The following is a 13571-nucleotide window of genomic DNA, read 5'->3' on the forward strand; positions in this document are numbered from 1 at the left end:
ATTTCTTTCTATTTTTAGTAGAGACGGGGTCTCGCTCTTGCTCAGGCTGGTTTCGAACTCCTGAGCTCAAACAATGCGCCCGCCTCGGCCTCCCAGAGAGCTAGGATTACAGGCGTGAGCCACTGCGCCCGGCCTGCATTTCTTTTAAAATTAGAAAAATGCTTTCACAAAAATAGGAATGCTTTCATAAAAACTGTTAATGAACTTTTTGTCAGTAACTTAAAAAATAAACTACAACTTGAAGGGTAGAAGACTGCTCAAAAAGAGAAAGAAAACTAGTTTAAGAGCCAATTGTATTGTACATGTAAGCATATAAGATGCAGCCAAGATCAAAAGATTATGTTGTAATAAAATGTTCAAAAAATTACTTTTCCCTTTCCTTTTTGTAGACGTGAAAATAAAACTTTAAAATGTGACATTTGAAAGACTATCTGAATGTGTCAATTCATACTCATTCCAAAGGTTGCTGACACACAGACAGAACATAAATAATTCTTATAAAGAAAACTGCAGCTTTTTTTAACCCAAGTTCAGGGGTTTGACGGGGAGTTCTCGAGCATGAGCTAACTCCTCCCACTCCCTGGCAGAGGGTTGAGGGCAGTGGGAGAGGAGAAGCACCAAGCTATAAAAAGCTTTATGTTTTATTTCCTTCTAAGGCATCCTGAGTCACTGGGTGCTCCAGCCCCCAAGTTCCCGGCGAAGTTCAGCTCAAATCGGAAATGTGTTTTTCTAAACCAGAACTGCTGAAAAACCAGATGACGTTGTCACTTGGACTGAATCTCTTACATGCCCAGTGGTAGCTTCCTATTTCCGTCCTGGGAGGAGAATAGAAGTCGCTTAATTATCAGTTTCTCTGACCCAGGTTCCAATATTACATCACAGTCTTAATAGCAAGCTTAACCTTCACTCCACCCCCAACGTGAAGCTGCTGAGAATTTAAAAATCCCATTCGTCATCTTAAAAGACACAGCACTCCTACGCAATTTTGCCTACCACCCCTTAGGCTGCAATTTCAATCAATTTAAACACCAAGCGATACCAAATCAGGTTGGTCAGAATCCTAGAAAGCCACAGGCGAAGGTACCCAGCCCAATAATCTTATTTTACCAAGGAGGAAACTGAGGCCCAGAGAAGGCAAGAAACCTGCCCAAGGCTGCAGAGCGACAGAATCCAAACTAGAAGTCAGGCCAAAAGCCTCAGAGCAGAGGGCTCCCCACGGTGGTGCTCTCCTCCTTGTACTTCCAGCATCTGTATGGAGAAGAGAGCGTTTAAATGCTCCCGAGAGATGCCTCCAGCCTCCTGGCCACCAGGGGCTTAGCCCGAGATTGTTCCTTCTTTTTGGTCCCCATATCGCTTCTGTGCAGAGCAGGAAAGGAAACAGGGAAGGCAGCCTGGAAAAGATCCTTCTGGAAGTACGGGGGTGGAAGACCTTTCCTGCTAGAGAACCTAAGAACCAGGGTCTGGGCCCGCACTGATTAAGGGGCAGGCTTCCATGCCAAGTTCTGAAATTAAAGTAAATCCCACCCCTTCTCCTCAGATGTCCCGATCTTGACATGGGCCAGCGTATGTGCTTCTGTCATCTAAAATTCCCATCTTGGCCAGGTATGATGTCTCACGCCTGTAATACTGGCACTCTGGGAGGCCGAGGCGGGAGGGTTGCTGGAGCTCAGGAGTTCGAGACCAGCCTGAGCAACAGTGAGACCCCGTCTCTACTAAAAATAGAAATATTAGCCGGGTACAGTGGTGGTGTCATGGCCCACACCTGTAGTCGCAGCTACTCTGTAGTCCCAGCTACTTGGGAGGCTGAGGCAGGATGGCTTGAGCCCAGGAGTTTGAAGCTGCAGTGAGCTATGATGACACCACTGCACTCTACCTAGCGTGACAGAGTGAAACTGTCTCAAAAAAATAAAAATAAAATTCCCATCTTATTTTTAAAATGTATTTCTTTACAGAATCCCTAGAGACTTGAATTGAGGTTAAAGGGAAATTAATCTTTTTATGGTGTAAATTTCCTGCATAAAGCAAGCATGGATACATTAATAGGCTAAGAGAATGGGTTAAAATGTCAGCTAGAACACCCAAACTATTTAAAACTAGCGTAAGGTGGTCGTGGGATGTGTCTAGGGTACTTCTGGCCCCTCATTCTCACGGTACTAGAGCCCGGGCAGGATTACAACCGAGGGCAGATATTACTGGGTCAGAGAGCAAAAGGGATTGAAAGCTACGCAAGCTAAAAACCTACACAGTTCGCAGTTAGAGATGAAAGGCTGCAGAAATGTTTATTGAATACAGTGCCAGGTTTATAAATAAAACTTATTTACAATTTCCATAGAGTTGGTCCCCCATCAGAGAGGTGGTTAAATCTCCAAACAGTTTATCCCAAGATTTACAGAAACGTTCAAATACATTTCCTTTTCAAATAGCCATGGTGAAGGGCAACTTCAGTAACAAGGGAACTGCCACCATCTTTGCTACAGAAGTGTTTAATGAACATTGTAATAGATTTGGAGAAAGAACACACACTCCACCCATGCCACTACCTTCTTATTCCAAGGGATACAGACAGCAAAGTATTTCTGTCTCCTACAGGACAACTTCAAGGGATTAAAAAAAAAACAGTAACTGCCAGCTGGAGGGCTAGATTAAGACACATTAGTGGAAATCTAGTAACTGCCAAAGGATAAATATATTTAGGATATACAATAAATAATTCAAACGTTTAAAATAATTGAATGAAGAGTAGACTTGACCAAATTTACATTCTTTGTTCAGGAAGAAGTTCCCAGTGTGCTGAGGGCTAATGGTAAGCTATTCCTCCGACGTGGCGCAGCAGTGCTAGGCCTACCGGACAGCCATTCATTACAATATTGTTACACATACAATCAGACATGCATTTATAAAGAGAATATAAAAATATGTACAATAGCTCATTTTCAATGTGTGTTAAGTTGCCGAAAGACACCAATGAAAGTGTGCAAAAACTCGTTTGTCAAAAAATCAGAAAAAGCCTTCCTTGGCAACAGTGCGTCAAAAGCCCATCCGAAGTATCGAGATCCGTTTGCCTTGCTCAACACCTACCCCAAACAGATGGAGAACAAAACTATGAAAGGGTTTGCCAAGTACTTAGCAGTTTCTTATGGCAAGTCTCAGGCTAAAGCGGGTTGCCAGTTAAACTAATCACTTTATATATAAATATATGTATATATTTATAGAGTAGTTAGAAGTAGGGGCAAGAGTTTACAGGAAGGTGCTAACCAACTTCGAGAGTACTGCCGCAACACCCAGCTATTTGCTCTCACAAACTCAGGCAGACTGCTAACACTCAACCCTGGGGTTGGTCATCCCCCCAAACACTGAGGGGGAGGAAGGCTACAGTGGGCTCTGCCTCACCTATGCTCCAAACCGGAACTCAGCATTCCCGGGGGATAGGGCTTCCGGTTCCCACACAGGATCCTGGCCGTACAAGAACCCTGTTTCAAAGGTAGTCTTTTAGGGTAGTCTGTGGGACCGCTAAAATGGAGTCCGCCCAGCTTCTAGAGACTTACGAAAAGGGTAAGACAGAAGGCTGTTTTAAAAACAAGTCAAATCACCCCACTCCTGACCCCCTTTTGAAACTACCAGGTCATCGACCACAGGCCTGACAATGGGTCAAAAAATCACACTATCTGACCCCCTTACAAGAAACATCCAGAACATAATCTTACTCAAAGCAAGAACCTCCAGTATTCCCTACCTCACTAGAAGAGAAACCCTAAGGTATCTTTAGGTGTTCCTTTCAGTATTAGGGAATTCCGAGAGCCACCCCTTAGGGTTCACGGTGTCAACGTCTCTTCTACCAACCACCCAGACCAAGGACCAGTAGCAGAAGCACATGGACGGTGTCTCCTCTCCACTGCTCTGACCCATCCCTCTGGCAGAAAATCTAATAAGCTACAAAATGCCAGAAAGACAGGGAGTAGGAGAGGGAGAAGCCAAGGGTCTCTATAAATCAGCCCTGAATGCACCCATTTGGCTGCCAAGAGCTTCTCACTGCCTTGCTAGCAGCCTGCCACCGTTCCCTGGCAAATTAAAACCACCCACACAAACACTAAAAACCCAAATCTCTTTGCTAATAAGATACAACCAGTTAACACCCTGAAAAATGTACATCCAGCCTTCATTTCAAAGAGCTCTGCATTAAATGCAATATGCTTTTAAGAGGGCTTTTTAAACAGACCAATCCCAATGTAAAGACCAGTACCAGCATGACTGAGTTTCGGTTACAGGTTTATAATTAGACACAAAATTCACTCTGGGCTGGAGTTTTACTTTCAAGCCGGAGGCTAGCATTAGTTCTACTTAGGGGAGAAAAGCAAAGTCAAGTCAACTTGAAAAAAAAAAAAGAAGCTAAAGTTAAATATAATTGTAAATTAAGTCGTGAATCAAAGGTGACTGGTAGTGTCCTTTAGGCATGAAGACTGGCTTAGAAAAGTGACTACCGCTTCTACCACACACAGCAAGGAGTGAATTACAGACACACTAAATCATGTCTCTTGCACAGATGGTCTCAAGTAGTTACATAAAACAGGTTATCAGCAGCACAATTGAGAAGAACCTCTAAATACATGCTTGAGAGAAAGTGGGTTTTTTCCTTCATTAAGAGCTCTACCGCCTGAATAGATCATTAAAAGTTACCATGATTCACTTCCCCCCTCCCCCCATGAAAATGCAACTAGACCTAAAGTCCGTAAATACGATGAAGCAATCGGTATCTGCTTGTTTTTAGGCAAGGTCTTAGGCTCAGAGGTTGGTGCTGGGATCTTGGGAGGGAGGGAAAATCAATGCTGGGCTGAGGGCATTTATATGTACACTGGCCTCCCCTCCAACTGCCTTGTCCCCGTTTAGATCTTAGCTTTACAAAGCATTTAACACCACTTTAAGTTAATGGTCTTTATTGGAAAAAAAAAAAAATAAAACTAGCATTTACAACTTGGAATGGACATAAATTGTAATTTCTTGAACAGCAATGTTGACGGTTGTGCTGAGGTCCACAGCCACAGCCTACTCTGCCGACTCCAAGTCATGGTTCAGAAGGTTTAAAAACAGAGAGTCCAAAGATGCTCCCTTGGTAAAGGTTTCTTATTAAAAATTTGTGTGAACAGTGACAGCCTAACACCCATTTCACTCCAGTACCATGCAGACAACGCTAAACCAACATACTCAGGCATGCCACCAGGGTGTGTCACCATCACCACGGGTCGGAGCACACAGAAGTACAGGAGGACCATCCTACCAGTGGGGCCACGTCTCAACAGTTTATCCTTCACTCGTTTTTATGCACATCATCCTGAGGTAAACCAATTTTAAATGTGTCTGTTTTCAGTAAACCAGCTATGACAATTTATACTAAACAAATTGAACTAGAACCCATTTGAATAGGTTTTGAATTTGTTTTTTCATTTTTCATTTTTAATACAAATGCCTGACTGTGCTCAATCATCAAGCTGCATGCATGAAAAACTGGCCAGCCCAAACAGTGTATTAATCATTAGCAAATGGAACTTTAAGGAGTCCTTATCATTAAGGTAGTACAAGTATTTATATTGTAAAACTGATGTGTAGCTTGATCTTTAGGGGACAGGACCACCAACCAATACATGCAGATTTTGTGTGTGTGGACAGAAGGTACTTTTGACATTCAGTTTTGCTATATAGAAACAGAATGAATAAATGAACTTTTTTCTTTTTTTGCAAGAGGTAAGTAAAAGATTCAATTTGATTCTTCTAGAGGGGGGAAAAAGGAGTTGAAAGTAGGTCTTCATTTTGCAGTCATCATCTGTACGAATTCTGAAAAGACAAATAATCATAACTTTCGGTTATCTTTAAAAGCAGCTTTAATGAACACAACATCTCTACTGTGCATAAAATAAAACCAATGCCTAACTTGCTTACAGATCCTAAAGGTTAGACGGTTAAAAACTAAGCTAAGGAAATTTAGTGTTTTACCTTCATAGTTGACTTGTCCGTCTCCATCAATATCTGCTTCTCTGATCATTTCATCTACTTCTTCATCTGTTAGTTTTTCTCCTAAGTTTGTCATGACATGACGTAGTTCTGCTGCGCTGATGTAACCATTGCCATCCTGTGAACATTCAGCAATGGTTAATGACAGTAGTTGTGTGCGGGCAAGGAGGTCTTTCACATATGTGTCCTCTCAAGTTACTGCTGACTGCTCGCATCAACGATTCTGATCTCTAGTTCCCACCTCTGCCTACTAAATACACGCAATCAGCTAATGCAGAAAACATCGGGGATTTTCAAAAGCTAACAGAAGTTAAAGTCTCAATCAGGAAACTCGGTTCAAAATTCCTATTATGTTTACCCTCGCCTGATAAGGTTACTACAGTAAGTCAGGATATTTCAAAGTGAGATCAAAGGCTCAGGCAGTTAGGGTATGTATTATATCTATAACAGATTATTACAGCTTTTTAGAAGTGATAGCAAAAAAAAAAGCCATACTTAAGTACCATCTGCTATGAAGATGCAGGATTACCTTGTCAAAGACTCGGAACGCCTCACGGATTTCTTCTTCGCTATCTGTATCTTTCATTTTTCTAGCCATCATAGTCAAAAATTCTGGGAAGTCAATGGTGCCATTACCTCAAATCAAAGAACAAAAAGCTCACGTAAAATAATCAATCTATTAATGTCGCTCTGCAATTAAGAATTTTACAACCACTCTAGAGAATGGCAAGCACTTGCTAGGACAAGGTGGCAAACTATTTTATTAGGTTCAATAAATAGTTTTAGAAATGGTAGGTCTAAAATGTTCAAATACTGTACAGAACAATTTGATGTCATTCAAACTAATAACCAGTGCCCAGGATAGCATTTAATGATAACAAAGGAAACTGCGCATCTGGGTTCATGAGCACCGAAGGGTCACAGCGGGCTGTACAGTTTAAGAAAAACAGCACACACCGCCGTAGGCCGAATCTTTCCACCCCCAAAGAAAGAAAGCACCCAAGACTGCCTTCCCCTCCGTTAGGGAGATTACAAGGTCTAGCTCTGCCTTGGCTAGTGACGTTGGTACTGTAAAGGTGGCCTAGAATTGGGCTTTAGGTTAAGAGTACAAAATGTTCCAGGGGAGAAAGATTATGAGAGGGGAGAAAATTGACTTTCTTATACCATGGGCCATAAAGTCCTAGAAAGTATTCTTTAGGGACATTTCGTGGCCACTTTATGACGGAAAGTCACCTAATCATTTTCTCCCCCAACTCAGTATCATTATTTCCCATTAAAAGAAAAGCTTAGAAGCATTTTCACAGCTCAGACCATTAACATTTAGGCAACCGTGTCAGAAGAATTCATTCTGTGGCCAGTATTCTAAACACTCTTCTAAAACTAAGAGATAGATGAATATCCCCAAAGATAAGCCTCCAGATTAAAATTAGGAAAAAACCCGTAAGTCACTCATTTTCACCGGTACCTTTAAAACAAAATAATTCACAGATCCCCTCAAATCTTTTTTTGCCTCCAAAATTTTAAGGTGTTACTGATATTCATGCAAGACAAAATAAATCATTTGAAGTACTGTCTTACAACCGTGCAGAGAAGATGTCTTTAGGCTGATATCACCATATGTACTCAGTGCAAATACAGGATTCTGTGGGCCCGGCACAATTTCTCCCAGTCCCTCCTTACAGTCTAAGAACCTAATACACTTCCTCCATCCCCAAGCCCAATTTTCCAGGACTTGCACAAAATAAGAGGGAGCCACCCCATGTTCCCAGATAGCTGATCATCTTAGCAAACTTCAGAAAAACATAGACAATCCTTTTTTCCAAAACAATATTAAGAGTGGAAACAATCTTTAGAAGTAACTCCAATGAAAGCCCTGCTTCTAAATGTCTAAGACCAGACAAGTGTAATTCTAACTATATCACCCTATGGTACCGTATTTTTAAGATAGCTACCATCAAGTCAATCATCCAGAAAGTCTAGATTCAAATTATTTATTCTTCGCTCATCTTTTAAAGTCATGTTCTATAATGTTACATAGTACATTAGTGCATATATATGATTTACAAAAATACATGGTTTTGGGGGGGGGGTGCTTCAAAACCGTTTACTAATGGAAATGAGCAACCAGAGGACTGTTGTCCACTGCTATAGAGTCTAGAGGAATGGATGACAAACCGCTACAGGGGGTGGTGGGGGAGGGGTTGCTGCTACTTCCTCTGCACCTTATATAGCTTCCCCTTCTGTTAGGTTTTGTAGGTCTATGCCTGACAGTCATCGTGCACCCCACCTCCAAGCCTCACATGATCCTATTCAGCAAACTACAGCTCACACTCTACTCAGTTCTATAGTAGCTTCTAAGACTGCTCTTCACTCACCTCATTTGGGGGTTTTTCCTCCTCCAAAAGAGATAATAAGCTTTTTAAAAAGCAAATTCTATGGCTATTTAATTTTAATCCCTTTTGAAGACTCACTGCAGACTCATGGGCCAATTGATAAATGAGTTGAGCCCTAGGTCATGGCAAGCAGAAAAGAACAATACAGTGATCTGATCCAGGAAATGCTCTAACAGTGAGCAGGGGGACGGCAGGCCCATAATCTTCTATTTTAATTGTCAATGGCCATAAGGCAACCACAAAAGAGATCTTTGCACACTTGCTTTGCTCTGGGGACCCGAAAGATAATCCTGTAACATGTCTGAACTTGAATTACACAACAGTGGCACTCATTCATGGTTCTAAAGCCCTTACCATCAGCATCCACTTCATTGATCATATCCTGCAATTCAGCTTCTGTTGGGTTCTGACCCAGTGACCTCATGACAGTTCCAAGTTCCTTTGTTGTGATGGTGCCGTCGCCATCTTTATCGAATAGGGAGAAAGCTTCCTTGAATTCTAAAAACAAAAGTTTACCCTTTAGAATGAATGTCTTTATCCAACCCAGCCACAATACACACTTGCCTGAGGCTTGCCAAAAGCAAGCTGTCCAAGTTGTGCAAGGTATCAGAAACAGCGTGGTCTTTATCTACTGAAATAACGACAATAGTTGTGTTGGACTGGCCTTCATACAACAGCCCATGAAGCAAACATTGCTCCTGGTAACCAGTTCCATAAAACTACAATAGTCTCACATTTTTTCTCTTTATTTTTTTTTAATTAATATAAATTTTCTTCTTTGTCACCACCACGATGGAACAGTCTCACATTTTTAAAGAAGGCTAAGCTTGAACATGCCTAAATTAGTCCTAAGTCCAATCTGATAGGAGAAGATTGGTCCATGTGTTCCCTTAAAGTCCCCACCTGTAAATCTCTGTAGCCAGAAGAACCCCGTTTCACAGCAACATGAAAAGGTTACTAGAAACGTACATTCCAAGGTAACCAGCCTATTCTCTCTACATGGCATTCAGGATACTTCAAAAGTGTCCCTGGTTTCATAAAGAGAAACTGTCCCAAAACAAGTCCTCCAGGAAATTTTAAAAAGCTAAAATCTGCCAGACTTGGCAGTACACGCCTATAGTTCCAGCTATTTAGGAGGCTGAGGAGGGAGGATCACTTGAGCCCAGGAGTTCAAGTCCAGCCTGGGCAACATGCAACACCCCGTCTCTTAAAAAAAAAAAAAAAAAAAGGCTAAAATCTAAACTCATGTAACTCCTTTCTCAACTATTAGCGGTCCTAACACTCATTTTCACTCATTCCCATTTATTTTAGGATAGGAAGCACAAGCTTTCACAGTGGATTACTAAAAGACCACCGGTGGCATAGGAATAGCAAACTTAATTTTTGAGTAGCAGGCTCAGTGCAATCTCATTATATACAAAGCTTTGAACATTGTGAAGCACAAATTCTCCAGAGTGTAACAAGTGGGCATTCTAGTGTAAGTTTTACTCCTTCCGTGGTATCTCCAAAATACTGGCAAGGAATTAACACCTGAGCTAAAAGTTTCTGCTCATCATTTTCATGAAAATAAAATCTTAGAAAACTGCTCCAATTGTAGGGGGGAGGGAACAGAGGAGTCGCCAAAACTGAGTCAGTGCCTAGTTCTGGCCTTCTGGGGACTCCCTGGAGTTGTCAACTTACCAGCAATCTGTTCTTCAGTCAGCTGATCAGCCTACATGAAGAAACAAAAGGTTATAATTCAATCCACCACAGTTTGAGATTGAGATAGTTTTTCCAATTACACTTTTAATATTGTGATCTTTCAAAAATCAATCTTAAAAAAATCATTTGAAACCGTTAGCACAGTCATTTAATGAAATCAATTACAATAAAGGGAACTCTTTATGCTATTTTAACAAAAGATGACAAGGAAGTGACAACATCTACTCACTCCAGTTTTTCTTTTCTGGGCCTATGGCTTAGCGTGCTCTGAGACCTAAGAAGGGTCAGTTCATAATGTGAAAAATGGCACCTCTAGTGGCAAAAGGCCCCCAGTCCAACCGCAGCAGCAGCGAGCTCTAAGAAAGAAGAGCGCCATCTACTGCACCACGGACACCGCAGTGCCCGCTTCTATCCAAGAAGGGATCCAGCCCAACACCACTGCCACCACAGCCAGGATCAGGATCCTGTCCAGAGGCAGGCTTTTAGCACACCTTGCGCATTGCTTCAGGCCCTCAGAAATCTCCCAACTGGCATTACATAATGGCATTGGGTTGGATTAACAGGCTTTTATATCCATTTTATGAGAAACAATTAAGTGGAAAAGACAAATATACAGCAATGCGTTACCCCACCAACTTCATTTCCATGAAATAAATGCTTTCCAATCCTTTAAATGAGGCAGTTATTTGTTAAAAGCCTACCATTTACAATGGCTAATGGCCTTGGTCAAATTATCCTGATTCAGAAGCCGGGAAAAAAAATGGAACCATCTTACAAATGAGGTGTTACAAAACTGCAAAAATTAAATACAAAGAAAACTGCACAATAATTACAAGACTCTCTCTCTCTATATATATATATATATACACATACCCTCTCTTTTCAGGTAAAAAGAAGTAACTATTAAATTCGCTGGAGACTATTCACCCTACCCATCTTAAGAATGACATAAGAGCTGCTCATAATAAACACACTTTACTCCAGGTGGTAATGGCCATGAAGGTAATTCTCACTTGCATTATTTGGTCTCCACCACCCTGAACATGTGCCTCCAGCCAGGGGAATTTGAGATCTCAGGGAGAGCTACTATGTATTTTTATTTTAATGAAGGGATCCCTTATGAAGCCAGCTACAAAATAAGTCCTAATAGAAAACTGATGGCGTTAAGTTTATTCTCTTAAGTGGAAACTTTTACAGTAGGAACTGCGTTCCGATATATTGATTTTTGGAGGAAAACTTGTTTTTACAAATTGTGACTGTTCCTTCCTTTCTACCCCAGTCCCTAAAAATTAGTTTTCTGAAAATGAAATGGAGACGCTAAGATTTATGTAATGCCAGGGCAACGTCTATCTTGTACAACAGGAAGCTCTGCCACACATCGCAAGTGAGAACAGTCCCACCTTGCTGCAAAACTCTCGCGCTAGAGGGGTCACCAGGAGCATCCACCTTCCTCTCCCAAATTGCGCTGGCCTTGGGGAAAAAGGTGTTCCGGAGCCCGGCCGGGAGCCAACTCCCCACCCCGCCAAACCAGAAAACGCTGTCGGTGATGTCAGCCCTGCCCGCCGAGGGAGGAAGGGGCCGTGGAAAACACACCCAGCCAGGCGCACAGTCGCATCTGGCAATCTAGACGCTGCAGAGAAAGCGGAAACGTGGAGGGCATCTCCCTGCGGACTGAGAAGTGGCGCGGAGAGGGGCACCGCCGGGCGAGGGGCCGGGCAGGGGTGCGAGCCCCAGGGCAGGCGCGGTGGGGACGCCGCCCCTCCTCGGCCGGGAGACCCCCACTCCCATCCCCCGCCCCAGGGCCGAGGCCAAGGCCGCACCGCACCTCCCACCCGTTTCTGCTCCCCCAGGCGGCGAGCCCGCCGCGCCGCCGCCTCCTCCCGGAGCAGAAACTTTGCGTCTCTAATGGAAACCGAGCCGCGCGCCAGCTCCCTCCTCCCCCGCCCCCTCCGCCCCAATTAGCGCGAGCCGAGCGCCTCCCGCGGGAAGGGGCCTCCTGGTGTACAGAGGCTCACGCCCGCCTTTGCCGCGGCACCGGGTGGGGGCCGCAGGGACGCAGAGACAGGGAGACACGAGCCCGGCCACACCACGGGGCCCCGCCCGGACGCAGGGCGGCCGGCTCGCCGCTTCCGCCCTCTCCGCCCCCCACCCCTCGCCTTCCTGCCCCCACCCCACCCTTCCCCGGCTCCTTCCTTCCCAGCCCACGCCTGCGCCGCGCCGCGCCCCCCGGGAGGAAGGAGGGGACAACGGCAGAGGGAGGCAGCCCAGCACCCTCGGCAGGGTGGGGGGGTGGCGCGGACGGCGACGGCGCCCCCCACTCCCGGCCCGGAGCAATGTGCGCCACCGGCTCACTTCGGCCCATTCATTCTCCGCAGCCCGCCCGACCTGCCACCTTCGTGCCCAGGAAGAAGTGGGGGTGGGGGAGTTGTCTAGTGCCCGGCCCCGCCCGGCTCCCGGCGAAGCGCAGCGCTGCAGGCGGCCCGGGTGCGGCGCGCTGGATGCAGTGGGTGCGGGGCTGGGGGGGGTGCGGAAGGCCCCGGTGCAGCTGCGGCCGGGGCTGCTGCCTGTGGACGGCCCGCAGCCAAGTCCGGCTCCAAAGAGGACCAAAATTTAAATGAGGATCCCTGGCAGAGAAAACTGAGATGCAAATCCAAAGTGCATCCTTCTTAACCGCAGCTGCTGCGTAACACCCAGAGAAGAAACCCCCTCCCCCCACCCCCCCAAAAAAGACTGAACTAAAAATCTGGGAGGAAATCTTGGGAGGCAGCTCTGCCGGCGTTTGCCACTCCCGACCTACCATGGTGCGAGCGAAGGGAGGAAGAGCACAGGGAGCGAGAGCGGGTGCACCAGCGCAGGGGCTGTGACGGCGGGGCTGCCTCCGCGGTTGCTGCTGCTAACGCTCGCTGTGCGCTGCGCCGCCACCGACTGCGCCGCCCGGCTGCAAGTAACAGCTCCGCGTCCACGAGACTCCCAGCACCACTGCCTGAGCGCGAGTCTGCGTCCCGCGGTATATATACGGTGCGCCGTATCCCTCCGCCGCGGCGGGCTGCCTCGCTCCGAGCGCCGCTGCGGCTGCCGGGCTTTGCCCGCCTGGCCCCGCCCCCGGCCTGCCCCGCCTCCCGCTGCCGGCTGCGCGCCCTCGCGGCTGCGCCTGCTGGGGGGCAGTGCTGGAGGGGTTCGAGGGGGGTGCGCGGTCTCCCGGCAGGTGCGGGTAGGAGTCCTGTGGAGACGCCCACCTCGGGCCCCCGCGAGGACAGAGCGCCCGCATAGCGCGACCTGGGGGGCGGCCTGGGCGTTGGAAGCCGTCGACCCCTCACCCCGCCTGTGTGACCCTCCCACCTCCACATCTCCTGCGGCTCCCGTGGGGCTGCCGGGTCCCGCTTGTCCCTCGCCCTTGGGGTCTTCAGCGGCCACTTCCAGTTTGGGAAGCTGCGGGAGGTCCTGGGGCTGGGGGGGGGCCGCGGGGAGGTGGAG

The 13571-nt window shown here is 46.0% G+C and overlaps 1 protein-coding gene across 1 annotated transcript; it reads right to left on the bottom strand.

The window, feature by feature from the left end:
* Positions 1 to 4914: 4914 nt before the first annotated feature.
* On the bottom strand, positions 4915 to 13152 carry CALM1 (calmodulin 1 (phosphorylase kinase, delta)). The gene is made up of 6 exons (XM_012640409.1): positions 12895 to 13152; positions 10077 to 10107; positions 8751 to 8894; positions 6533 to 6639; positions 5986 to 6121; positions 4915 to 5826 (listed from the first exon to the last, which is right to left on the bottom strand). Exons 1-6 carry the CDS (start codon positions 12895 to 12897, stop codon positions 5798 to 5800), a joined length of 450 nt encoding a protein of 149 aa, XP_012495863.1. The 5' UTR covers positions 12898 to 13152; the 3' UTR covers positions 4915 to 5797.
* Between the last annotated feature and the right edge of the window lie 419 nt (positions 13153 to 13571).

The sequence above is a fragment of the Propithecus coquereli genome, unplaced genomic scaffold (genome assembly GCF_000956105.1).
Source record: "Propithecus coquereli isolate 6110/MARCELLA unplaced genomic scaffold, Pcoq_1.0 Scaffold152, whole genome shotgun sequence".
NCBI classification, from domain to species: Eukaryota; Metazoa; Chordata; class Mammalia; order Primates; family Indriidae; genus Propithecus; species Propithecus coquereli.